General features: G+C 39.3%; 2 protein-coding genes across 3 annotated transcripts in view; both read right to left on the bottom strand.

Moving 5' to 3' along the window:
- Positions 1-20,308, bottom strand: part of LOC138031258 (E3 ubiquitin-protein ligase rnf213-alpha-like) — an 83,286-nt gene extending 62,978 nt beyond the window's left edge. Inside the window, 19 exon segments of the mRNA XM_068878956.1 lie at positions 2,520-2,691; positions 2,790-2,898; positions 4,104-4,280; positions 4,790-5,048; positions 5,134-5,350; positions 5,476-5,626; positions 7,551-7,657; positions 7,928-8,002; positions 8,085-8,239; positions 8,776-9,608; positions 10,121-10,450; positions 10,608-10,837; positions 11,459-11,618; positions 12,306-12,907; positions 14,317-14,575; positions 14,577-14,623; positions 19,378-19,600; positions 20,203-20,241; positions 20,243-20,308. Coding sequence (XP_068735057.1) covers positions 2,520-2,691; positions 2,790-2,898; positions 4,104-4,280; positions 4,790-5,048; positions 5,134-5,350; positions 5,476-5,626; positions 7,551-7,657; positions 7,928-8,002; positions 8,085-8,239; positions 8,776-9,608; positions 10,121-10,450; positions 10,608-10,837; positions 11,459-11,618; positions 12,306-12,907; positions 14,317-14,575; positions 14,577-14,623; positions 19,378-19,600; positions 20,203-20,241; positions 20,243-20,296 — 4,199 coding nt within the window. The 5' untranslated portion in view covers positions 20,297-20,308.
- A 618-nt stretch (positions 20,309-20,926) lies between these two features.
- LOC138031105 (E3 ubiquitin-protein ligase rnf213-alpha-like) overlaps positions 20,927-27,500 on the bottom strand; it is a 24,677-nt gene continuing 18,103 nt past the window's right edge. For both annotated transcript variants that reach the window (XM_068878855.1, XM_068878854.1), the window contains exons 8-13: positions 27,172-27,431; positions 25,569-25,790; positions 22,675-22,864; positions 22,399-22,460; positions 22,006-22,291; positions 20,927-21,186 (exon numbers count right to left, since the gene is read on the bottom strand). In XM_068878855.1, coding sequence (XP_068734956.1) covers positions 20,965-21,186; positions 22,006-22,291; positions 22,399-22,460; positions 22,675-22,864; positions 25,569-25,790; positions 27,172-27,431 — 1,242 coding nt within the window. In that variant the 3' untranslated portion in view covers positions 20,927-20,964. The remainder of the gene's footprint in view (positions 21,187-22,005; positions 22,292-22,398; positions 22,461-22,674; positions 22,865-25,568; positions 25,791-27,171; positions 27,432-27,500) is intronic.

The following is a 27,500-nucleotide window of genomic DNA, read 5'->3' as shown; positions in this document are numbered from 1 at the left end:
GAACAAGTATTTCCGTAGAGGTCGATGACAGGTACTTTCTGATATAGCTGATGTTACAGAGACGATAAAAGGATGATTTTCAAATACTTGCAACATGATCGTTGAAATGGAAGTGATTGTCAAAAATGACACCAACATTTCTAATTTTCTGTGCAGAGCGGATGGTCTCCTTGGCAACAGAGAGTTCTTGAAGGACTGGTCTAGGTAGATGTTTAGCAGAGATCACAAGTAGTTCAGTTTTATCCTTGTTCAGTTTAATGCGGTTAACCAGCATCCAGTGATCAATCTCACGTACACAACGCTCGATGTTGGCCCTTCGCCATCGCCTTTCCAATCTCCTGCGATGTTTTTTCAAGTTGTTTATTTCCATGGAATACCAAGGTGCAGGAGAACGCAGAGTAACAGGTTTTGTTTTAACAGGAGCTTGGATGTCAAGAATAGAGCTTAGAACGTGATTATACTGGGTGATTAACTCAAGGCAGGGAAGCGGCGAAGCAAAAAGACTCGGAAGACTAGAATTCGAGGCATCAGAACCAAAATAGAACTAAGCTTTCTAAAGGTAATAAGCTTCTTGTCAAACACTGGCTTTTCGAGCTTCAGGTAATAGTGAATGGCGGCGTGATCAGATATAACAAAAGGGAAATCGATTGATAAATTTGAGACAATGTCATCATCAGATCGAGTGACACCATGATCCAAGATGTGGCCATCTTTATGTGTAGATCCATTTGTGTGTTGATTGAGATTGAATTAAAACATCCAACAACTGAAGGAATGTGGTTACGTATTCAGAGTCACAAGCGTCAACGTGAAAGTTGAAATCGCCATCTATTAATAAGCTGTCAGAAATGGTAACGTATTGTTCCAAGAAAGTGGAGAATTCATCGAGAAATATAGGTGTTAAACCATTACTAGCCGAAGGGGGTGGAAGATAAACAATAAACTCTTTAACTTTTATCAGCCGAAGTCAATAATAATTCGATGTATTCGAACGAAATAAATTTGCTGCATGGTTGTGGCTTGATATTGAAGCATGATCGAAACATTGAACCAACTCCATCACCTCGAGCACGGCCAGATCTTGAAACATGATGAAATGAATAACCAGTTAGGGCATAAATCACGAATAATAAAATCATCATCAATTTCTGATTGCAAACATGTTTCCGTGACAGCTAGTAGATCAAAGCAATCAATGTTCAGCAACAAAGAGTCTTGTTGTTTACCGAGTGAGCATTTAGAAGGCGGAAATGTACAGGGCGAATCGTCGGTGTATGTCCTCTCTCTCTCTCTCTATCGGCTTGCGCGGTATTATCGTTAGATTGCTGTAATTTGAACAATAGTCTAATAGCACTCACTGTCCAAACAAAAGATTTTGCCCGTCGAACCTCTCATTCAGTGTGAGGCTGGACGGGCAAAGACAATACAAAGACAGAACCTTTATTCCCCAAGGACTTCAAAATGGCCGCCGAGTGATAAAGGTGAATTGGACGTTTTCCTGGAATGTGCAAATCTTGATCGCGAACTGGGATGAGAAACCTAAGTTTTAATATTATATGAGTGGCGAATTCTTTTCTCCTGAACCAACCTTCCAGCTCTAGTTCCCCTAGAGCGGACATTGCCTTGAGAATGCATATTTTGTGAACAGTTCGAAAGAGTCGAAGGAGTCGGGCCCAAGACAAATGGCACTGAAGGCAAAGTGAGTTGAGAGTTGTAATAAACAGAATTCGTCATCTTTAGAGTAAAGGACCTTGAAGAACTGTATCCTGGATTGACATCATGTCCAAGGTGTATTCCTTTAGTTAAAGATGGAGACGGACCAGGATAAGATTCGACATACATGTGGATCGTCAAGTCCACTGTGAAAGGCATGGCAATTGAGAGATGACCTCGTTTGAACCAAGTACAAATCGGGCGTGCAAGTTTGATCCTACTGTCCGCAGTTGTAACGATCCATGGAGGACCATAAAACTTCGAAGATAGGATAAAAGTACTCTTAGAAAAACGAACATTGATATTAGGCCAACAAAGGTGAAAAGAAAAACAAATAATGATCGCAAAAAACGCCGGAGCAAAAAAATGTGTTGCGGCCATCTTGGACATCTAGTGTCTTATTTCCGTCCTGGAGGGTAAAAGCAAATTTCGATGTCTGGCCTTATTCCCCAAAACCGGTCGCGTATTCGCAATTTGGCTAAAAGAAATGAACGGCTTTAGAAATCACACTGCATGGTTTTGCCCCAGGTTCTCATGTTTGGGACCAGGAGAACAGCGCATTCATTTTAAGGCGACGCAGGACGCACTAGAGGCTTACGAGAAAGGAGACGCTGAATTGTAGTATCCATGCACATGCCCATTAATTTATGTTTACAGACTCGACGAAACAATCAAAATAACGGGTGCAATACCCAACTGCTGTCAACTGCTAACTGCTTAGCAAAGTAGATTAAGGTTTAACGAAATGGTTGCACAACTGCGAGCATAACTCATACTAGTTCTTAACATATTTTTACTTTACCAACCTGAGCAACAGTGCGAGGCAAGTCTTTTGGTCATTATCGATATTTCCAGGCACAAACGTGAAGTTGTCCATGTTTTCTCCTTTCTTTGAAAGCTTAAGATATTGATAAACTCTCTGAAAATGTGGATTTTTAAATTCCTTGTCATCCATCCGAGGATTAAAATCATTTGGATCTGCAGAGAATATAGAAAATTATGAACGAAAATGATTGGATGAAAACCATTTCTGACATTTCTTGAATAGATACAAGATTTGGCCGAGGACTATATACCTGGTTTCGCTTGCAAGTTACATGAGACCGTTCTTGGAGAGGTACACGAGATGGTGGGAAGGAAATCATAGAATGGTCCCCGTGATAACGAAGATACGCCCCTTTGTCTCTGGAAAAGAAAATCAAAGAATTTTCAATCAAAAACAATGTCTTTAACATGAAGCACCTGAACTTTGGTGTTATTATGTACTTAAATGGCCGCTGCCCTTCTTTTCGAGGACAATAATGAACAATTATTCACCGACACTGAGTGGAATAATCGTTTTAGTATATACCTCACAAGTTGAGTAATCAGCCGAGTTTACCGAAAACATTTGCTCCTCGGTAACCGAAGCGAAGTGGGAAGCCATTGTGTTTTTCTCACGTCCGAGCTAGCTAATTAGAATGCATGGAAAGCACTCAGTTTACAAGTACAGCCGAAAAGTCGAAAGGGGGCTCCCCACAACAACTCCAACTAGAGGGGTAAATCGGGATTGCACTTCTGGCGGTATAACGGCTCTTCGCCAAGCTGCCTCCGCAAAGTTTGTGACATAGGCTCACTGGGCACCCCTGGATACATCATTGTTCTACCACAAGTTGAAACTGATGGACTTCATAAATAATCACACGATCAAGCAAGCAATGAGAACACTTATTCACTGCTCCGTAATACTTTTTTTGAAGGTCGTCTTCAAGTTCGGTATATGGGGAGAAGAACGCACGCCAGCCCCTAGGGAAGCTGGAAATATTGTGAGGTACTAAAGCAAATTATGAAAACTAATTATTTCTACTACCCGGCCTTACCGACCCAACGGAAAACAGCATCTCAATGGTTAAAGCGCCGGACTCGCAGGTTAAATATTTCCGCTGTCCTCCAAATGCTGCTCCTCAACTAAGGACAAACTGCACATTTACCCCACCCTAAAAATAACGCTACCCATTACCCTTCTTACCTTATTGTTGGAAATAGTTTTGACTTAATGGGACACTTCCTGTTGGAGGTCAAAATTGGGTGCTCATCTTATTACGTGCATTTCTGGACATAAGTGCCACTGGTAAAGTTGTTTCATGCAGGTAATTCCCAATTCATCTCCTCAGTTGAGCATGCAAATCAAGGGGTTAGTTTCGAGCGTTAACATTTTAGCAGAGGGGCTGACGAAAGGCTGAAGCTCGAAACGTGTGCTCAAGAATCTTCCTTACATGTACGTTGAGCTTGCAAATAGCCAGCTGGTCTGCTTTGCGCATGTTCTTAAAATTAGTGTTACTTTCTATTCAATGTTTTATTGGCCCGTAAAACCCCCGAAGAAGAGAGGTAAAAACGTTAAGTAAGAGTACCTCCTGATAACGAGCATTTTCTTCTTCTCTACTGAATCCGGTTGGCAGAGGCGTGGCTGTTGTGATTTCGATGATATACAAATCTGAATTTCGTTTCCTCCACAATCTGCCCATCTTGTCGCATAAAGAGCCGAGAACAAGTAAATTAAACAGCAAGGTGTCCAATCCACGTCTCACCTTCAAGAAAAAATCGAGAAAGTCACCGCACGCTTTAAAACTTTGGTTTTCATTTCAGATGGATTCCTCGTTCATTGAGTTACACGTAGACCCTTGCGTCTTCACTTTAATCCTAAGAAGTTGAATCTGTTTACGCCAAAGAAGATTTTAAAAGTGGCGTTTAGTCGAGCGCAGCATGCAAAACACTTAAAATTAGCTGAAAGGATTTATGACTGGTCTGTAACATGTTCTACTCTGTTCAATCAAGTTTAGCATATGTATAATAATGCATAAAAACATTGAAAACATTTTCACAGTGCACCAAGTCTAAAGGCCGTTTTCATATAGTTTGAAAAAATATATATGCCAAAACAGCTATACCAACTTTGTACCCATCACTAGTCGAAGTTCTATGCAAAATTCAACTTGTTTTCATGTTGGCAAGGGACTTCTTTGTTGTAAATTCGAAATTGTGCTGGATAGGTCTCGGAAAGAACCGAAGAGCTGAACACCATATAAAATTTCCTTACCGAGGGAGATACGTCTAGATGAAATACACGAGAAAGTGGATCATTTGATCTGACTTCATGGGGTAGAAGTGAATCTACAAGCATGGAAGAGTCAGTTGAATTGCCATGTAGAGGTACAGTGACATGCAATGATGTACTGGGGCTGTGAGACAAGACCATGTCGTTATTCACAAGATTTGGTAACTGATCTGTCAGGCGACGAACGAAAAGAGTTTTCCCCAAGCCTCCTCGACTTGATGACACAACTCGGACACTGAGCCTATGGATAAGTGCAAACGAGCAAATAAGAATCGAAGTAAAAGGGAAGAACAATAACCTATAATCTTTTACTCAAATAAACATACTTTTCTGGATCTAAGAAACCAGCTGGGTTCCAAGTGATTTTGCTTTTATTAATGTATCCATATTGAGGTGGAGGAATTCGGAACTGCCTTTTAAGATAACTTTGAACGACCCCAGCTGAAGGACAAGGAGGAGCAGCCACACGATGCTGATCCAAGGCTGCTACAATATTTGCACGATCTTCATTTTCGCTGCTACAAATTACCACTAATCCATAGTCTACAAAAACAAAAACAAAATCTTTAAACTGGAGGACCGTGATGGCGACGCTTACTGACATAGCCCGCCCCAAATTATCAACGTGGATTCTACACTCCAAATCCTTACATTAACTGTATACTCACGCTCTCCAGTCTTGCCAGCAAGCCCCTTTGTAAGTGCATCGAGCAAGTCCACAGCCTGTTTGCTGACAGAGAAATCTAATTGGTCGGCATTAATAAGGCAGTAGAATCGACCTTCCAAGTCTCCAGTGGCTCGTCTCCACAAGAGCTCAATCTCCAAAAAGAAAGATAAAAGAGTCAGGAGCCTTTACAACTGGGACGCAATAGTAAACAATTTTCCCGTCTTGAAAAAAGTAGATCATCGTAAGGTGGCTCAGTTTCTACAACTTGGAGGGGATGTCTTATTAGAAGGATTAACTCTACAAAACCGTTTCACTAAACGGCAATGATATGGTACCATATGAAACACCAATAACTGCTTAACAAGATCAGTGCACATATTAATTCGATGTAATAATTTACGGTGGCAAAAAAAGAACACACCCTATACGCTTATGTCTCAAAAACGAACACGGTGACCCCCATTTTTTTATTGCTTAAAAGTGATAATCAGGCTAAGATGAAACTCTCTGCGAAGTTTAAAAAAATATCTGGAGCGGATTCAGAGCCATACATCTACTCCAGATAATTTTCTTTAAAACTTTGCAGAGTTTTATCTTAGCGTACTAATACCTCTCCAGCAATAATTCGTTTTTTAGATATACCCGCTTAAAGACAAAATATAGCGTCTTTTGAGATGGTTCTTTTGTTGCCATGGTGACCTATTACGTCACATTAATGAATACATCTTGCTAAGCTCTTTTTGATGTTTTATACTGTATCTTAACATTCCCCTTCAATGAAACAGATGAGTAGATTCAATCCTTCCAAATAGTACAATTTGTCAAAAGTGTGAAACCTGGTTTGAGCTTCCTTAAAGGGGCTAGGTCACGCAATTTTAGGCAATTTCATCACTGATCGAATTGTCATAGAATTAACTGAAACTATAGAAGAACTCTAACAAAACACAGGGAAGCCAAGAAGAGACATAGATGGATAAAACTGGAGAGGATTGAAATGGATTAAATTTGGGTAAATTTGAAAAACGTCGGCCCACCTTTTTTCAAATCTATATCAATCTATATCAAAATGTCATTTAAAAAGCTGGAAAATCATTCTCAGTTGTTATGTCGCCGTGATTTTGCAAATGAAAGACTCTTGCTCTGCTAATTAACAAAATGAAACAAAATTACCTAAAATAGTGTGACCTATCCCCTTTAAATGAAGTTGAAAAATTCAGAATTTTTCCGCAGCATAAAGGGCCTTTGAAAGCTTGCAAAAGAAGGGCATGACTAGTCACTGACTAGTCTATAAAATGTTAAGCTAGCGTACTTATTTATTTTTTTATTTTTTTATTTAGGTAGGCCTAAACGCGGAGCCTAGTATCAATTACTATTTATTTATGTTCTTGTTTTCAGATATTTTACCATGCGACCAATCCAGCCTGTTCATGACTATAAGGAGCAAGGGTGGCACAGTCGGTTAGTGCGCGGCCTTGGTGCAAGAGGTGCCGAGTTCGATCCCCGGATCTCGCATCCTTGACTCGACTTCTTTCCTTTCAGTGTAGCTGAAGTTGCTTTAAATACTCTCAAAACGGAGCACTGATGGAAAGAGGCGGGTAAAATGATTCTATTCTGTTATTCCGCTTGTTTTCTTGCGCTCGTCGCTATAATTTCGTCTCTTTATTCGGGCTCCTTCCCACTGAAATTTCGACTGTTTTCTCGTGCTCCCAGTCGCTCTCTTTCACGTTGAGCATCACTTACTCGTCTCTTGCTTGCTGTTTTTTTCCCCTCTCACTTTCTCTCCTTCCTCGTTGTACGACATATTAAAAAACACTTAGCTTGTTTTTTGGTTGCTTTCCAAATGTTTTGCTTGTTTTACTAAAATGCAGTGTCGCAGTGCACTGGCCAAGCAACTCACCGTCAAAACACGCGGGTTCCAGCTCATGCAACTTCCCGCCAACAACGACGATAATAAGAACAACAAGTCCACCGTCGATTATCATGATGTAGCGGAAGAGGAAAGTCAGCCATATGTTTCATTGTAGTAGGCAAAAAGGATGAAAAGGATAGAACACATCGTGTTGCATCAAAAGTTACCTCCTCAGTAGTTGTGTCAGGAGAACAAATAAGAACCTCCTCTTGGCTTGGTAACAGCTGATCTTTGTCATGCATATACAACGCAAGTACGGTGGCAAACACGTCCACTGCAAAAAAAGAAAGAAAAGAAAAATAAATATTTCAAATTTGTTCAGGTCTATCCTTTCTCAAACAAAATTCCCTTGAAAAACCCAACAAAACATAAAAATGCCCTTTAATTTTCTCAAAGACACATAGCAATGATAAGCGTGCTGAATAAAAAACTGAATTTTAAAAATTCACTTCATTAAAGATCTGGATTCTTTACCCAATGTCATAGTCAAGCAAACTGCTTCCTATTTAAACATGCTTTATTTTATTTCAAGGCTAGCTTTTACCTTTTGGAACAAGCATGAGATTAGGTCTCCCTCGTTTCAGGAAAGCTGGAAATGTACGAGGCTTTGACCCTTTATCTGAAAGTTTGAGGAAAAATGCAGCAATTACCATTTATACAACGAAAGTTTCAGTGATGTCAAATTTACGATCCAATCGAACCTTTCATTGCTAGTTCTCTTAGAATGAGTCCCAGCTGAGAAAGAGTGAGATACTCGCTGATCACTGCTTCGTTGTCTTCGTCCCTGTTTTCTTCCTGTTCAGAGAAACTCAGAGGGAGCTGAAATGATCCACCAACGGAATCGTCAACACTTCTACTAAAAAAAAAATTGACAACAAGCTCAATACAGTTAAACTCGTAATTTGGTGTTATCAAAACTGACGAGGGGAAAACCGTATTACCGGAGAAAAACCTCTTGGAGCAAAGTAGAGAACCAAAAACTCAACCCATGCACATGTGATGCCGAGACCGGGAATCGAACCATAGCCACATTGATGGGAGGCGATTGCTCTCACCAAGGCCCCAGCCTTGCTCAGTGGTTCCACTCCCTACCAAAGCAGAACCACAGTTTCTTAACAAACCAATCTCTCATTATAGATAGCCTACGGATAAATGACACATGTAAAGAGCAAAAAGAGCTTAGTCATGAGGGATGCATGATTGGCGTAGTGGTGAGAGCATTCGTCTCCTAACAGCGTGACCCAGTATCGACTTTGAAATAGACGCCATCTGTTGGTTGAGTTTGTTGGTTGTCTACAAAAAAACACTTGATTTACGGTCTCCCCAGCTCGTTGATCAATTCCGCTCGGCTAGGTAAGCTTCCTATTCATCCCATCATTCAGTGATTTATACCTGTTTCCATCAAATTCATTCTCTTGATCAGCAGCGGTTTCTTCCATATTGATTTCTCGGGCAATAACTGGGTTGTTTATGGCCTCATCATAAAGTGATTCCAGGTCAGCGTCATCGGATTCATCTAAACACCACAGCAGCAAGTCATCTTCCTCTGCATCGACACCCAGACTTGCAAGAGCACACAGAGCGACCTGTTCTGAGTATCCCTGGTCTTCAGCAGCATTGATAAAACGCCGGATTTTTGAAATTCCTTTTGGTTTTGGTTTCTTCGCGGATACAGACTGTGCTTGAGACGTTTTTCCCACCATAGAAGGCGCCCTTTCAATGTCATTGTTGTTTTGACACGACAGCTCCCGTGAATTCGAGTTGTCTTTTCGAGGGGTCATTGTAAAAGATGGAAGGCTGCTTGTGCCTTTGCCTTGCTCTAACAAGTCCGTGTCCTTAAAGGCCCGCTGAATAGCTGCATTCAAATGTACCGAATCCAAACTTGGACGGACGCTTTCCAGTAAAGTAAAAACTTGAAGGTTTTCAACATGGAGTTGACTTCTGTGGCATGCACTTGCAAGTTCTTTCCGAAGCAGCATAAGTTGCTGCGTGGTAAAGAAATTCAACTCTCGATATTCTTTCCGAGCATTGCCGACCTTCTTCTTCCAGATGGAATAACAATCTTCCATATCGGTACTTACACGTGCCAGCTCCTGGGCGATTGATTCGCCCACGCGTTGATCACTACTGCAATGGAATTCTTGGCACCAGTGCATTCGATGAACAAAACCAGATTCTAAAAGGTTTATGTATGCAGTCGCTAGACGCATGATGCCTTCAAGATTCTGCAAAGTCAGAGGAAAGTACGCGTCATTATATCTCTTCATCAAATTCAAAGAAATAACGCAACGGAGAAGGAGGAGGATTTTTTAAGACAAACTAAAACGATGACATCTCGCGCTCCTTCATTACACTTTGCTTCTTAATAAAAGGAGGATTAGACACTTCTGTACCCTTTAGATAAGCTGGACAAATCTCTCATTTCTGAGCTTAACTGTTTAAATGATTAAAAAAAACAATGAAAATTAGTCGATTTGCATCATTTGCAAGTCATCACAGGATTGGTTGAAAACAAAACAAAGAAACCTAGCTATAAACAGATATGGATGTATCCTATGGAGATCCATTGGAAGTTTTGGAATAAAGAGGTCCATACCAATCGCTTAAATTTCCCCAGAAGATTACAACCGCGCAAGAACAGGAAGACTTATTCCACGAGAGTTATTAAAACGGACATGCAGGACTGTCCTCCACGCCCAGCAATAACTGAAGTGAGATCTAATGGAAGTTTACTAACCTTTACAAACGTGTCCACTTCTTCTTTCCCCTTTTCAGCCTTTCCAGCAATCAGCATCAGTTTACTCTGCAAATCCTTCAGTTCGTCAAGCGAATATATTTTATCATGTGAACCGTCTTCACCTCTTCTTTTCGGGGGTACAGTCAAACGTACCACTTGATCCAAAGATATTCGATCTTCTTCATGGAAGTCTTGTTCACGAATCAACCTACCAACAACATACACACCGCTGGAGTTGATCATCTTGGCTTGGACTATTGAAGTCATGGCAACTGATCCATGCGATTCTTTGACCGTCTGAAGCCATTCCAGATGGCGGCTAGTGTCAAACTAACAAAAGCAAATGACACAACCAAATTACTTGATCGGTTTCATTGAACAGGCTATCTCAGTCCGGTCTCACTCATCGCAAAACTGAACTAAAAAATAACAGTAAATTGCCATGATCTTCTCATTTTATTTTCGATTCTCAAAAATCTTTTCTCACCAATTTCTGTGGCAATCCTTCATCAGCCTTGACGGCATTCCACACTGGTTCACATGCTGCCATCAACCGATCAAAGTTTACTTCGTGTCCCTCAGTTTCTTTAAGGTCAAAAATTAGAGGAGCAAACCCTAAGCAGCTCGTATGGAGATGTGATATTCGATCAGTTTCCATGTCGCTTTCACCAGAGGAGATCAAAGCCAGGTCGACAAGAACTTTTAGCTCTTGTGTTGCTGCAGAAAGATAAGCAACCAAGAATGGCCCGGTTAATGGACATGAAGTAATGATACACTACGTTTCTCTTCGCCTTTACTTACATTGCTTTCAATGAAATGACAAAAATTACTACTCCATAAAAATGAGCTACCTAAGATGACAATAGACCCTTCTCCAAAATGGCAGTCGAAAATTCAAATAAGTTAAAATTAAAAACTATACCAGAAATAGAAAGAGGACCTTTACTTTAGTAACCCAGCAAAGTTTGGCATATCAGGTGTAATATAAGCTGAGAAAATGTAAGTTGAAAAAGAAAATGAAAAATTTACAGACGTTTGTATGATTGGGGGTATGGTGTATACCCCCAGTCATACAAACGTCTGTAAATTTGTCAAATTTCAACTTACATTTTCTCAGCTGATATAACACCTAATACGCTAAAACTTTGCAGGGTTACTAAAGTAAAAGTGCTCTTTTTATTTTCTGGTATCAGTTTTTCATTCAGTTCAATTTTAACTCGTTCAAATCCGTTGCTGTCATTTTGGAGAAGGGTCTATTCTGATCACGTTGTCAGATTTTCTTACTCAGGAAACTGGATCAATGTTGACTTGACTGAATCGTACGTTGACTGTACTTACATTTGATAGTTATGCGTAGCCAGTCTACCAGGCGCTTACTCTCCATCACCTTCTTCAAGCATTGTGATTTATTCACATCCAAACAGGCAAGTGCTCGACCAGCCTCAGAAAACTTCTTTCCAATGGTGTTTAGAGGCTTCATCTTGAACTCAGTTGACAGCTATAATAACATTATCAAAGGGCAAACTGAATAGTTGCGCGGGTTGTTCACGGAAAGATACAAATCCGTGCATTCATAACTCTTTGGTAGTTGAAATACAGAGGACAAGAATAACTTGTAGGGGCTTGGAAATCAAAGTGGCCTCGGTGAGAAACTATGTGGAATATAGTGAAATATGACAAGGCTCAAAGGTTCATACCAGTAATTTTAAAGTATGTTGAGACTAATTACCCGTTACTCTCTTAAATTGTCCATATCAATTAATTCATCTTTTTGTTTTGGTTATTTATTATTTATTTATTTATTTATTTTGGCTTTTAATCAATAATTAATTGGTTTAGTAATTTACTATTTAAGACTTCTTTGTACATTTCTAGATAAAACACTACCCGCCTAGATTAGCATTTGTTATTTGCGGGATAGTGTAGCCTTTACCATTGTAACAGTAAAATAAGAAGTTAATAAACTTGAAACTTGAACTTGAAACTTGATCAGGACGGGGAATCAAAATGGTCTCCATGAGAAAAAATGTATAAAAAAAGTAAATATGTCGAGGCTCTCAGGCAGGGGATTTACCAAATAAATTGGAAACCTCTAATTTGAATAATATCTGGCAAATTATTAGAGCTGACAGTGAACAATTTGTCTGTCGTTTTTTCAATTGCCTTCGACTTTAACCTTCCTTACTTGGTTGTGCAAATCCTCGATAATTTTGAAGTCTCCAGTAAATCCCATTGCTTCCTTGAATTCCCAAATTGTTTCTGCTGCATTGACGTAGCGATGAATCTGCTGATATTGTTGCATCTGAGCCGCACGCTCTTCAGCGACTGTCTTCAATTTATCATTAGGGTGTTTTTGAGAGTAACAAAACTTCAAAATGCAAAACAACTCCTGTACAAGCTCGTCCTTTTTATCCTTGTAGCTGTCAAAAAATTTGTCTACATCTCGGAGGCTTAATGAGCCGTCGAAAGTGCTGACAGCGACTTGATTCCAATCGTCGAAAGCTGGTTTCCATACGCATTCCACCACCTTGGAGATGCTGAGGTCCTTTTCCAGTGCCTCGTTATTTTTCCTCGCAGTCTGAGCTCTCTTTCCGTGCTGTGCCCAGAGGCCCTGGAAAATTACACTTTGCTGCACTACGTGAAGTTTAGGCAATACTTCTCCAATCACTGGTGAAAGTTCAAAAGACGTGACTACAACGCTGCTTTCACTTTTGCGTTCGCACAACTGGCGGATTTCACACAAGGACACATCTTCCTCTACGTTTCTCTTAACGGTAGTGACGTTGACTAGAGAGAAACCGAAGAAAACGAATAAATGTCAGTAGAATAGAAAATAAAGTTGTGGTTCTCGAGGTATAGTGGGTCTATACTAAAACCGTTTCATTACCAAACAGAAAATATAACTACTATTATTATCCTGGGATCTTAAGTACCCGGTAGGCTCTCTTCACAATTAACGCAAAAGCTAATATTACCTTGGTGTGACCAAAAAGACCACAAAAGCAAATAAATCACTATTAAAATGAAAATTCTTTGAGGAGCTTCAGAAGTGGCGGCCATCTTCGGCGCGTATGAAATGTAATTACAAAGGCTGCACTTACTACCTAAATACAATAAAAAAAACTGCACATAAACCATACAAAGAAAAGTGACAAAAGAAAACCCTGTCTTACAAGGATGCCGTGCCAATGAGAATAAGTAGAAATTTTACTCACTTAAGGTTACCGTATACCTTCAGGGGTGTCTCGTGTCCACGCATTTCTGCACGATCTGAAAAGCGCAGTCGTGTGGGCGCAGGCGAGTCAAGTTACTTTTTTTGTCGCAGTCATTCATGTTCATTGCTCTGCACTTACGTCCAGGAAACTCTCCTAATAAGATGCATGCTCAATTTTTACAAACCTAAATGTACACTAATGATTAGCACAGTAGAAGGAAAATTTTTTCGTGCAATATCATTCTTGACTGCGAATGGAAATGGTAAGCATCGTGGCGCTTCCATCAAAATCGGCGTGCATCATTCTTCATCATTTCCACAAGGCACAACATAACAATCGTATACTAGCGGAACGAACTGAGACGTTATCAATTACAGCTGAAAAAAGTAATCCACTTCGTCTTTGAAGGAAGACCAACCGTAAGCATATCAAGTTCTAATTAAGTATCATCACTTTAAACTAAATTGTGCGATTTCAGTTGGTTTATTCAGTTTTCTCGTAGTTGTTAGCTAGTCAGTCAGTTCGTTTATTTATTTGTTTGGTTATTTTTGTTTGTGTGTGTGCGTGATTGTTTCATTGTGATCAACTGTTCCTCGCAGTTATGAACGCAATTTTTGCAATTGCGTAGAGAAACCTGAAAATTTCAGGACGTCAACGGGGTTTCAACCCGTAACTTCGCGATTCCGGTGCGACGCTCTAACTGAACTATGAAGCCACTGACGTTGGGAGCTAGTCATTCGTGGGTTCAAATGTTCCCGCGATGAATGAATCAACGAACAAAATGATATATGAAATGAATCATATATTGAACTGCGGATATGAACTCAAGTGAAGCTGAATTTTTCAGGCTTTTCTAAGCAATCGCTAAAATTGAGTTCATAACTGCGAGGTTCATAGCCTCCCTTGATTTCATCTCCGAAGTTCAATATGTGATTCATTTCATATATCATTTCGTTCGTTGTTTCAATGTTTCTTTCTCACCCGGTGAAATCAAGTCACACATATGGACGAAGGACATCAATTTCTCTTTCAAACTTTGAAATTCAAGCAATTCTTCAATTCGTTGATTTAGGCTTTTCACGGTTTCTTCAGCTTCTTCAGTGTTGGATATATCTGCGTGGAGAAGCTGTGCAAATCTATCCTTGTACTGCTGCAAAAGTTTCAATGTTTTAACAGTTATTGAAGCACCGGAGATTCTTTCCACAAGGGCGCTCAGCAAAGATTTTGCCATAGACAGCGTTTTCTTGGCCTTCAGGTGTTAAAATACTTCCTCTTCCAGATTCATCTCCTGTTTGAAGATAATAGTTTGTTTACAAAATCATTATGACAAACTGCATTTATTTCAGCGATATTATTTGGTCTACAACAGCAAAATTAAGCTGTCCAAGCTTAGACTTCTTTAGCTTCCGCGGTCACGTGGTCTCTATTGGGTAAACATAACATTCAAGATGGTGGCCGCAAGTGAGTGTGCCCACGCAGCGTGGAAGAAATCGCTACGAAATCTTGAAATGTGTTGGCGATCACAATCGTAAATCATCTGAAAGGTTGTGGGAAAAAGGAATCGGTCAAAAAGGTTATAAATTCTTCAATGAAAATTATGTGCACAATGTTTTTGTGAAAGAGACAGTTGACGAGGAAGGCGGGCCACGTCGAACGTCTGAGATAAAAAACCGCTGCTATCGCAGTCAGATAACAGGCCAAAGCTCCTCACGCAATGAAGTTGAGAATTACTGACAAAGGAGAGTGAAATCTCGATAAAGCGAAATGCTCATGTAAAGCGGGATAAATATCCATGTTAGGTTATTTTTACAAGTGCAAAATTGTCATTAAAGATAAAGTTTTTAAAGCTTATTAATTTATTTAGTTGTCTGGTGTGAGGCGAGTCCAGAAATTCGTCTAAAATCAGGTTACTGCTCCCGAATGAGAAAAGGCTGCTTTAATTCATATAATTTTACGACAAAGTTACCTCTAATTAATTACTTTTTATATTTTATTCAAACATGACAATGCCCACTTTCGTCACTGTGCACACGTCAATATTTATCATTTAAGAGTTTTCAATCTTTCTTTATCTATTTTCTTTGTAAATTCATTTGTGTCGAATTAATATTGAACAATGAATGTATTGTATTGACAAGTGCACAATTACAGAAAGAATATGATCTCTTGAGGAATCGGCAGTATCAGTTTCTTGATCCAAATTGCCCTCATCAACGCTTCCCAGTGATTTGTAATCAGAGTCGAACAGCAACGAAGTATCAACTCTTAGGTCTTTGCTTGTCTTAAAAGCGCGTTCGATTGACCCTATTCCGGAATAAGAATACGTGGCGTGATGATTATAACGGTATGTTTGGCGCCTTTCGAAACAGCAAGAATAATAAAAATGTTTAAAATAGCATTTTAGCCGATGTTTGACAATTTTAACGTGAATCTCCGTAAAAACGAAGGATTGCTAACTTACCTTATATTCCATGTATTCCTATTCCGGAATACGGTAAATCGAACGCACCCTTACTGTTCAAGTACGTTACGTTTTTTCGGCACCCGCCTCCAGGGGGAACAAACTCGAGTACCCTTCTAAACTTTTCGAGGTTGGAAAATCCAGTTTAATGGACGTAAAGATAGCAGAGTAACAATAACTATCAAAAAAGAAACGACAGTTTTCAATTTACAAAACATGTTGCGACATTCTCATGTCATCTTCAGTTGCAAATGAGATTTAAGGTATGTTGCCAAATTACGTGTGTACAATTTGTATATGAAGTGTGAAATGCGCAGAAAACAAAAATAGCGCACATAGCAATAAAATAAAAGACAAAAGAGCAACGTAATTAAAAAGAAAGAGACAATCTAAATGCCTCAACTGCTGATTAAGGATGGGATTTTCCCACTTAATGTGCAATGCCTCTTTGATCTTAATTTGGAATTTTAAGGTGGCAGAATCTAAGATCGTGAAATATTCTGTATTACCAGAGTCATGACAGGCCCTAGAAGTGACTGCAGGTGTCTGTAAACATGCGAAGAACTTCTCCGACAAGAGATGCTTCACGAGCACGTGTACGTAGGTGGCGAGTGGTCTCGCCAATGCAGCTGGCATTACAGCCAGCACACGAGAATTTATAAACCGACACTCGAACGTAGACCTTTAAAATTTTTCTCTTCACTGTCTCTACCTCGGCGCTTGAATCTCGCAACACAGTCACCGCGAATATGTGTTCACAAGGTATCTCAAAGGTTCTTGATTGAATGGACGGGAAAACGATGTTCTCCCTACAGGTTTCATTCGTATTCTCCTTCTCCATCGGGATGCTGTTTTCTGATAATTCTCTGATTCTAAAGGACCAGCCATTCATCTCTTCAATCTTTCCTTCTCTTTTCTGGCAATGCCTCTCAGGGTTGTTTTTTTGTCCAGCTAAAAGTTTACGGGGAAGACCCCAGTTTTCAGATTTCCTTTTAAGGACGGTGCCTACTAATTCAAAGGTATTTTGGCCCCGGTTTATGATTATGGCGGCAAATGTATATCCTAAGAAGTGTTATTGAAATTGCCAAAGAAAATTGGTGGTAACCACCCATTTTTCAAAGATAATTCATGAACAATCGCCCGTCGAGCCGAAATCAAAGTGAGCTGCATTTCTAAAAGATTTACCAAGTGTGCTGTTATGTAGAACACTGAAACCAAATGGAAAATTCTCTGGTAACTTATGGGTTCAACAAAAAGACAGAGAACGAACGAACCTTAAGTGGATCTGTGATCAACTCTGCACAGTCTTCAGTAAAAAAAAAAAAATGGAAATGTGACAGCCAAGAATTATTTGAAAGAAAGCTTGTCGTCTATTTTTTGTGCTTCATTATTCAAGGAAAAGGTTCTTCATGGAAACGGTTTGATCCTGAAATTTTAGTTTGTTGTAATATTGCGCATATTTGACATTGATTTTTTTTTCTCTTCACGCACACGTAATGAAATAGGAAGGGGTTTTTGCCTCTAATAGCAAATATGTTGTTTGTTTCAAAAAATTGTTCGCTGGAAAAGGTGGCCTTTATGAATTCATCATGTTTTATGATATGTGCTGATAGATTTATGGCAATAGTAAAGCATTTTCTTGTTATTCAAGGAAAAGGTTCTTCAGGAAAAGGTTTGGGTTTGAAGTACATGGTAATTTGATGGTAATTTGACACGATTGAGTTTCTTGTCTTCACGCACGCAATGAAATAGGAAGAGGTTTTCGCCTCTAAGAGCAAATATGTTTTTTTTTTCAAAAATTGTTCGCTGAAAAAAGGTGGCCTTTATGAATTCATCATGTTTTAATATGCGAGCTTAACTGGATAGTTTTTATGGCAATATAAGCATTTTCGTGTCAAAATTTTCGTGTTAGCGTTTTTTTTTTTTCGTGTCAAATGATGTTTAGCGTTTTTTTTCTGTTGTGCTAATTTAATTAAATATAAATATACATTCTGCCTCGTTTTTGTTATTCTCGTTAACCAGCAATGGCGTCGAAAGTCATTGCAACGCGAATGGCGTTTTAGTGTGCATCTTATGTTGTTTGTTTCAATAAAATGTTTCGCTGGAAAAAAGTGATTCTGTGATATTTTCTGCCTTTTTGAATGAATTATATATCATGTTGTGTTGTTATTGATTTTCGAGCTTAAGGTTGAAACGTGATACGGGAGGATTTTTTTAGTATTGCTCTGTAAGCAGGAAAGGTTTCATGAAAAAATAAACAGGTCTGTTGGAAGCGTGCTTGAGTTTCAACAAAATGAGCCCCAAAATCAGCAAAAAAATTGTGACGCCGATGAATAATAAAGTAGCTGCTATTTCCAAAATGATGGAATTACCTGGTGATAAATAACCTCGTCTTGGAGAGTAAATTTTTGACTTTGCAGAAACTGGTGGGCGACTCAGAGTGGTCTTTGATTGATTGTGATCTTTGTTTTGAATTCGCTCATTTATTGTCAAACTTTATACACTTGACAGAAAAAGAAACTTACGAAAACCCGGTATCTTGCCATCATTTGACACAGATGCTTCACTGTTTGGCAAGTAAACATGCCGCGGTAACTTAACTTAATCACGGCGCCCGCTGAATTCCGAATTCCGGCGATGTCACTTTCGATTTTGCGATTTATTTGTGCAGCCAAAACGTACAATAACAAAATTGAACGTAGCAAAAAAATCTCCCAAAATGTTTGTCGCTGATCGTAACTTTTTATATTCTATATTCACGGTTCAAAATTAATGTTGTTTTCATGTCGTAAATATGTTATTCTCGAGCGACCGTCCTGGAAACTTCCTTCTGCTCTTTCTAAAAACTGTGTATCAATATTTATTTACTTTTGCATCAATTTTTTTTTGCATAAAGCAAGCTAACAAAATCTGTACCTTGCTGAGTTCGCATTTGTTAGCGTTAATAGTATTTTCGGTCCAATGCTTCTGTTTTACGAAGGGGTATATGTTTTTGGTCACCCATCCAGACACTAACCCCGCCGGAGAGAGCTTTAACTTTAGTAAACTTTAGTAAACTTTAGTATTACAAAGCTGTCAGATGCTCAGAGGGCACGCTTAAACTTGTGTGAAAAGAGGGAGCTTTTATCAACATGTCAGCCCAGAAGCCAATGTTTCTCACTTCCCATTTATTTTTTTCTTCAATCTTTCTGGGTTCAGTACTTTGCTAGTAACCACATGTCTTCTCAGGCTATTTACCCAAGACTTCTACCATGCAAATCTTTGTTTACCCAATACACATCACGTGATCAACCTATGACGTAAGAGTCTGAAGAGGTGTATTCAATGTAGCCATTGTACAATCGTGTAGCACCATACAGTATTCTTTAACGATACTAGTCGGGTTTTTGGGGTTTTTTAATAAAAATTGGCTTCCAACACAATGCTTTGCTGTTTCCATGCACATTTAGGATTAGTCAATGATTTTCCACACAGGTATCGCAGCTGGCTGATGACTTTACTATAACAAAATGGGCCTAATGCCCAAAGATACGTTTGTGGTGTGGCGGTAAAAATTTAGTTTTAAAATTCATGTTTATTACCAAAAAATTTGAGGTATCCAGTCATCGGATTCCAAGAAAGAAGAAACTCCACAGTAACAGAATCCAAGCTTGATATGTTTGCTTCCCCGGTCCTTTTTGGCCATGACTTTGTAAGCAACATGGACAGGAGTTCACCATACTTTTCAGCTCTTTTGTCATCTTTAAGGCTTGAGCCTCTTCTTAGTGTTCTGAAGGCATGGTCAGCGTCTTCCCCCTGTCGTGACTACAAAGAAGATACCTGGTAAAATGACTATGCGAAAGTTCAAAGCCTATTCATGAAAAGTGAACATTCTGTTTTTCGATCGTTTTTTTCTTGCGCGTTCTTTTAATAGACAATGGTTCCTTACGCTTCTGGTTACCCACAGGTGTAAACCAGTCCTTTGACTGCATAATATTCATCAAAACTCAGAAGCAGCTTAGAGCTGTTTAGTTAGGCAATTTTAAAACTGCAGATTATTTAATTTGGACGTAATTAAGACGCAAGCATTGCAGAAACGTTATTAGTGACAAATGTGAAGTTAGTAATTGTTCGAAAAAGAGGGCATTTTTGCCCTCACGGTCCTTTATGGAGGATCATTATTAGTCCTGATTGGCTAAGCGCGCGTTGTTTTCTCTTCTGATGGACTTTACGCTCAAAGACAGCATTACGTTCATTTCCCCCGCTCGCTCTTTTTGAAAAGTTGGAAAACGTGTGGGAAAGCACGAAAGAAAGCCCAAAAATCTTTTGCCCAGGGCGATGTAAATTAGGACTTATCAGGCGTGATATTTAATCCTTGGTTTTAGTGAGCCTATGCTATAACCAACTCAAAGGAACGTTGAACTCACATTGATTATCTCTTCCACTGCTTCAAAGGCAAGTCTGGAAAATGGATTCTACGATGGCTCCGTCGTACTGATCCAGGTTAAGTTCACAAAACATTTCCACAATGTGGGTTTTTTCATCTAGAAGGACAATGAAAATATACTTGCAATCCTGATGGTGTTCTTTTTTTTATGTGATTACAAACTTTCCAATTTGATTACAAGTACGACAACGAGAACGAGTTATCCAGTTATTAAAATCGCGTGCCTTACACAATCATCACCGAGTTCATGTTGTTGAAGCGTTTCCTTGACTTCGAAACTCGCTCTAGGTCACACTGGGAAGGTCGCTATTGATACAAGGGCATTCTTCAAGTAAAAAATGCTTCTTTCGTGACTTTGATGGTTTCACTATATTGGACAGTTCTTTTGGCTATATATATAATTCTGGACGTAGGTGAAGCCATTTATTTGCTACTCGGAGTTTCATGCTTCTCATAAAGCAATCATCAGGCAAGAAAGCATGAAACTGGGAGTAGCAAATAAATGACTTAGCCCACCTCCAAAATTATATTTACAACTCTGGTTTTTCCATTGAGTACTTTTATAGCTGATGAAGTCTACAACTTTACCGCTGGTGGATATATATATATATATATTTTTTTTTTTTTTTTTCATGTTTTCATTTATTTTTTTATTTCTTTCTTTATTTATTACCTATTTATTTTATTTTGTTTTCTTCAATCACTACCAGCTACCAGCTTCCAAAAGCTGATTATTATAAATTCATGCATGTCGGGAACATACAGCAGAATATACACTTGTGCAGTAAACACGAATAAGAATAGATTGCCTTGTCGTCGGCGAGTACAAGGTTCGGTTATAAGTTTTGATAACTAGATTACTCTTTACCCGTGACGCCCGGTTGACAAATTGCTGCGTTAACTGTGTCCGGTACCCTTCAATTCCGAGGAATCCATTGGCAGCACTGAGGAGCTTACTCCAGACCTGCATATAGAAGAAATCAATAAAAACGTTCAGCATGAAAGGAATAGGATTGAATTTGCAGGATTTATGACACGTTATAGATGCAATACGAGGGAAAATATTTATGGGCATAATGAGATGTAGAGCCCAAAGCGAGCAACTGTAAATCGCAGCAGATCTCCCGCGGTGTTGTAAATGAATAAGTAAAACCAAAGTCAAGCCCTTTTATTCCCACTTTGCACTACTTTTAAAAGCTATCGCCGTGTGGGGCCGTGTGTGTTTAAAAACGCCAACTGGAAGGAGACTGGTAGTTGGCCATTTCAGAATGCGAGGTGAGTTGAATGGGAGACAACCGAAAAAAAAAAAGCCACATGAAGGGGAGAGCGGGATTTGAACGCGTAACACCTGCATGAAAATCAGCGTCCTAAATACCCTCTTTCTGTGTAAGTTGTAGTACATTAAGAACTATTCTGTATATAAGATACAGAAAGGCCATTCTATAATTTAGGTACTTTTTAACTGTACCAGGATTGAAGGGGGTATACATGTGACCTGAATACTGCATTCCCGTTGGCTGTCACCATTGGGACTACTTTCTGAATTTTACAATCCGTCTCAAAAGTGAATTCTTAATGAAAGAAATGCTAGCAAATTCCTTGGTTTAAAAATTCCTAGCGTATCATTAGCATAGACGGCAAGTTAAATTACAGCTAAAAAAAAAAAAAAACGGGAAACAGGACATTATTCGTTTTCATTAACACTGGAACCATGTTCTTCTTGCGCGCCTCTGGAAATCAGACGATGGGGAAGTATTTAATTACGAAACTGAATAAATCATACTTGAAGCTCCCGTTCTATGTAGGTTTTGTCCATCTCATATTTAAAGTGTACTCCAATTTTCTTGCCAAGCCTCTCTAAAAGTCTGTCAGTGATGTTTCCTATCAAAGATTCTCTTTCTTGAGACTGGTTCTGATCACTTTCTCTGAACTTGTTGATGCTTAAAAACAACAGCTGTATTGATAGGCAGACGGTTTCCACATCGCTACGGAGACTAATCCTTTCGATGCATGTCGTGGTCAGCTCCAAAGACACATTAACTGTGAATTCTGTGATCTCTATGGGGTATCTGTCGGTAAAAGACTTTTTATCACACATCTCATCCTTCACTCAGTAGTATATGAATGGCATACAGTCTGTGATATACAGAGAAAGAGAACCCCCTAACATGCTCACCTGTCTTCTTTAGTCTCCAAAATAATGATCATGGCCTTCATACACTCCTCGACAATCTTCACCTACCACATAAAATGAGAAGAAAAAACAAACCATAAGATTGACAGGGAATTGCTAAAGACAAATGAAGACAAATGGCGAAACAAGATTCGCGCCGAGAAGCAAATTTCCTATTTTAACGATAAACGACAAATACTAATTGCATACATTTTAAGAAGAGCAAACCATGAATGGCTAAAATGACAACGGCTCTCAATCACTTATTTATTTCCTAACCATTTCCTTTGCCATCAGACTTGCAGGAAAGAATGATACCAAAGCGATGCAAATATCGGAGACGTGGAATATTCCTGTGGAAACAACCTCACTGAGCTTCCAAACGGGAATGGCACGCAGAAAAGTTCTCTTAAAGAGACGATCAACTTCAAAAGCTGATTCTAGGAGAGGCCACATTTGAGAGAAATCCCTGAAAATACAAAAAAAGAAAGAAAGGAAATTTGGTTTTCTTACGATATTTTATTTGGTTGAGCTTGTGTCTTCATGTCATGTTTCTGGTGTTGTTTACGGCGGGGCGCGTGCCCGAGTGGATACTGAGGGCAAATTTGATTATAGATGTAGATTACGCAAGAATTCTTAAGGGCCGATTATTTAAACAAGGTTTAGACTGAGATTGTAAAAGTCCTGGTCTAAACCACAGTTTTGCAAAAAGTTTCCGTTATTTAGACAATGCTCAGGGTTACACGGGGTTTAGCCAATTATGGACAACTATGGGAAAAAATTACAGATACTCATTGTTTCAAAGATCTCTTACCGAGTAAACGTGCATACCAGTCATTACGTCAACGTGGTCATGATTGTATATTACCACGCATTCGCAAAGAGCGCTTTAAGCGTTGCTTTTTAAATAGATATCTTTTTAAATTCATTTACTTTAATGCCTGTAGGTAAAATTGTATTCTGTACAGATTATCCTTTTTTTTTTGCATTGCAAACTTCCACGTACGTCTGCAAGTGTTTGTGTTTATTCATGGATTAATAGATATTTATCATCATCCATCGATTAAACAACAAGGCAAGCTAACCCTTCTTATGGGCAGGGTTAAGCCATCGGTTTTTGCATCATTTTTCGTCTGTAAATCAATTCTCTTCCAACATGCTTAAAATGCCTTCAAATCCCAGTGATTTCCACTCGGGTTTACTGTGTTACAGCGGTCTAGAATTACATTCTATACCGTTTCTTTTTTCTTTAAACTCCCGTTATCGCAATCCTTGTTTTCAATCTCTTGAAATTGTTGCCCAAGTTCCGAAATGAGTAACTTTGTTTCCCTCCTCGCAGAAAATTGATGTCCTGCTTTTACTTGCAGGCATGTTCAGTTCCACGCAAATTCATTAATTCATATGTAATTTATGATGCATACAGGAGGTAGCACTACAGCAGGACTTGCATAACCATGATTGAACCGTGGACCTCGCGAAATTGGGCTCGTCAACGTCTTAATAATGGAAATTAAACCAAGTTTAGACGTGGTTTATGAAGAACTCGTCTAAGCCGTGAGTAGCCTTAACCCTTTCACTCCCGTAAGTGCCACTGACACTTTTAAGATTTTACTCTAACGGCAAACGATTTTACTCGTCAATGGAGAACCCATCACTTATTCGTGACGTTATTGGTCGACTGTCAGTTGAGCCTAGATGTAATTGGCTGTGAAGACCAAACAGTGATTGGTGCGTTTCGATCCGTCTATAGGTCTAAGGCCTGTACGTGTATCGTAGAATACGTTGGGCAGAACTGTGATGAGTCGTTTTTAGGGTGCGGGAAGTTGTAGCATCGGTTTATTGGTGTCTGTTCTAAGTTAGTACACCAGCTTTCCAGTACGTAAGTCCATTTTCGCGGTTTGCGTATTTTGAGATATTTTTTTTTTTCCTCCATTATAACAAATTACGTTTTACGTTAATGCTAGAATATGATCTCGTTCATATTACTTTCCGCAATTTATGGTTGTTCCTGCTTTTCAATTTCTATATTTATTTGATGAATTTAGTCACGTTTCTGTATCGTTTACGAAAGAGCATGCATGTGTGATTCTTACGTGGAGGGCCTAAGGCCAATGTATGTTTTCTCGAGTGTAGATATCTGTGATCTGTGCTTGGGACATCATATTTTTTGTCGAATACACTTTCTATTCATTCAGTTTCACAGCCACTTTTTGTTTCAGAAGTTAGAGATTGATTTCGTCTTATTAGAAGATTGCGAAGATTTTTTTTTAATTTTAACGTTTTTTTTTAATTTTAACGCTTTTTTTTTTTAATTTTAACGTTGAGTTTCGAGAGTTTCACATATCTTACGCAGCTCAGTTAAACGGTGTTGCGATTGCAGATTTGGTTGCGCGGATTTGTTTTAGGGAAGTGTTTTCTCCCTAAGAGAGATGGAACTCTTTCTCACTTTGGTTTCTACGTTCTTGTAGTAAATAAGTGCTAAGTCAAAAAGTGCTTCGTCTCTTTTATCGAGAGATACTTGATCCCACACAACCAAATTCTTCACTGTTCCGGTTAAATAACAAGGGCGACGTTTCAGCCTTCAGCGTCCATCAGATAAGAAGTTGTGTCCCAGAAAAGTTAAAAGAAAGTAAAAAAATCCTAGTTAACTGCTTAGAAAGCAAAGATGACCATGACCAGTATTACTAAATGTGTGTTAGCGGGGAAAGTAAGATCGAAAACGGGAGATAAAGGTGACTTTCTATCGGTTTGGCATAGATGTCCGTAAAAATGACTCCGCGTCGACGTCCGTCGACGTTGCCAAGCGAATATCACATGTTAAGCCTACATTCAGAAGTGATAGTCGGGTACAGTGAATTGACATAATCAGCAACATATCAAGCCCAGTCAATTTTGCATGGCTTTTCTTCAGTTAATCGCATTGAGGAGTCCGCATAACCGCATACAAATTTCTTGGGCCATGGTCGTCCCATATTTTTTTTCTGAAACGAAGGAAATTTTTGCCTGCTTCAACTATACAATCTGGCATTGTAATTGCTGGTGTTCATAGAGGAATCACTTTCGGCTGTGGTATAGCGTTGTTGTTAGGGTTTGGTTGGCTAGCTGAAAAGTACAGACAACGATTGTATGTAGTTAACAATATTCCTGCTCTACGGAGAAGATAAATTTCTTACTTCGTAGCCGTAGCAGATACTCGAAATTCTCTGATGCGGAGCTTCTCGGCTCCCCACCACGCCATGGTTTTTGGCCATCCAGTCATGTCTGGTTCCTCAAAGGGTTTTGATTCGTCTCTTAGGAAATGTAGTAGTGGTACCGCCAAAAGCCACTCTGAATTGGATCCCCAGGCTTGCTTTATTAGAAGATTACAAAGATTCTCAATTGCCTCAGCTGCATAACTAATAAAATAAGTTATAGTCACGATCAATCATCACTGAGACTTGGAGAAAAGATTTTCCGGAAGAAGCTGTGAAGATATACTGATCATTAGGATGCAAAAAAAGAATCATACGAAGATATGAAATATCCTTGTCCCTGCAACCATATGTATATTACAAAGGCACCTGTGCGCAACAAAGGTAGTTAAATTGATGAGGATTTATTAGAAAGAAATCATTGCCTATTGTTGTCCTGTCCTCGCAAAATGAGCAGATTGTCACATTAACGATAATGTAGTAAGGAGAATTCAGTTCCCTTTAAAATATTCAAGGAGTTGAAGAAGCGATCAATAGGCAATTTCACAATTATTCTCTTATTGCGAGAAAATGGGATATCCAATTGCCTTAAACGACCCCTAGCGTATAGAGGGCAAATGCAGTGTAATACCTTGCCTATGAAAGCCAATCTCGAAATTGTTTTGGAATGTGTAGAGAACACAAAAACATGTGAGCATCTTTGCCTGGGTGGTTTACACCAGGCTCTCACGTGGAGCTCAGAATTAACTGCCCACCACCCTTCACTTAGGCTTTTCAACACGGGTAAATAATGAGGAGTTTAAGAAACAACGACGGCTACGGCTACGACAACGCCACGAAACAAGAATATCATTGTTTAAAAGAGGGAATTTAATCGTGCTGCACGTGCCACACGCATTTTCACATATATTTTTTTTGCGGTAATCTGGAACGTGAAATCACACCACATTTGTGAGGTCTTGGTGACAACGTGAGCGCACAAATGCGAATCTTTCATTCTATAATTTTACTCTGAAACCGCTCGTCTAAACTTAGTTTTAGGATAATTCGCACACATGGAACGAAGAAAACGAATACCCGCGAAAGACGAAGTAAAGTTATATTTTGAGGTGACGTTTTCGTCGATGTCGCCGTCGTAGATCTTAAAGTACCTATTATAAACCGCGTTTACAGTTAAGCAAAGAATGTACCAGAAAGCAGTGAAACCCGAGTTCCGCTAGCAATTAATGGTTAGAAATCCTACAAAATGAATTGACAAACAGGGGTGGGGGAGCAGGGGTGAGAGCATTCGCCTCCCACCAATGTGACCAGGGTTCAATTCCCGGTCTAGCGTCATATGTAGGTTGGGTTTGTTGTTGTTGGTTCTCTCCTTGCTCCGAGAGGTTCCTCTCCGGGTACTCCGGTTTTCCCCTCTCCTCAAAAACCAACACTGCCAAATTCCAGTTCGATCCGGAATGCACGGACACAAGTTGAACGAGCTCCTGAGCGCTCTTAAGGTGGTGTTCCGTGGGAAAATAAATTCCAAATTCCAAATTCCATTTCATTTCATGAGCCACAAAGGCAAACCGCATTTGGAAATACTCACTTTCTGAGACCATGGCTAAATTCAGCTAGGACAGCCTCGTAAACAGAACACTTTTTCTCCATTGGGTCGGCATCAAGTGCTAAGCATCTCAACAGTAAGCTGATTTCTTCTCTTTTCAAGTCGATCTTGTACTTTTCCACAATCAAAATAATGGCTAGTGATGACACTACCGCAGATGCGTGTTGCCTTGAGCCAGCATTGCAGTTCTTCAAAACTTCAAAGTTTGCAAGCATCTTCCGTGTGAAATAGTCAATTAGTGCCTTGAAGGAAGAGAAATACAAGAAAACTAAAAGTTATGGCCACCTAGTCGGTCCTTTAGGTAATATCAT

The sequence above is a fragment of the Montipora capricornis genome, chromosome 2 (assembly GCF_036669925.1).
Source record: "Montipora capricornis isolate CH-2021 chromosome 2, ASM3666992v2, whole genome shotgun sequence".
Classification (NCBI taxonomy): Eukaryota; Metazoa; Cnidaria; class Anthozoa; order Scleractinia; family Acroporidae; genus Montipora; species Montipora capricornis.
Note: the sequence above shows the minus strand (reverse complement) of the source record. Positions and strands in the feature narration are given on the sequence as shown.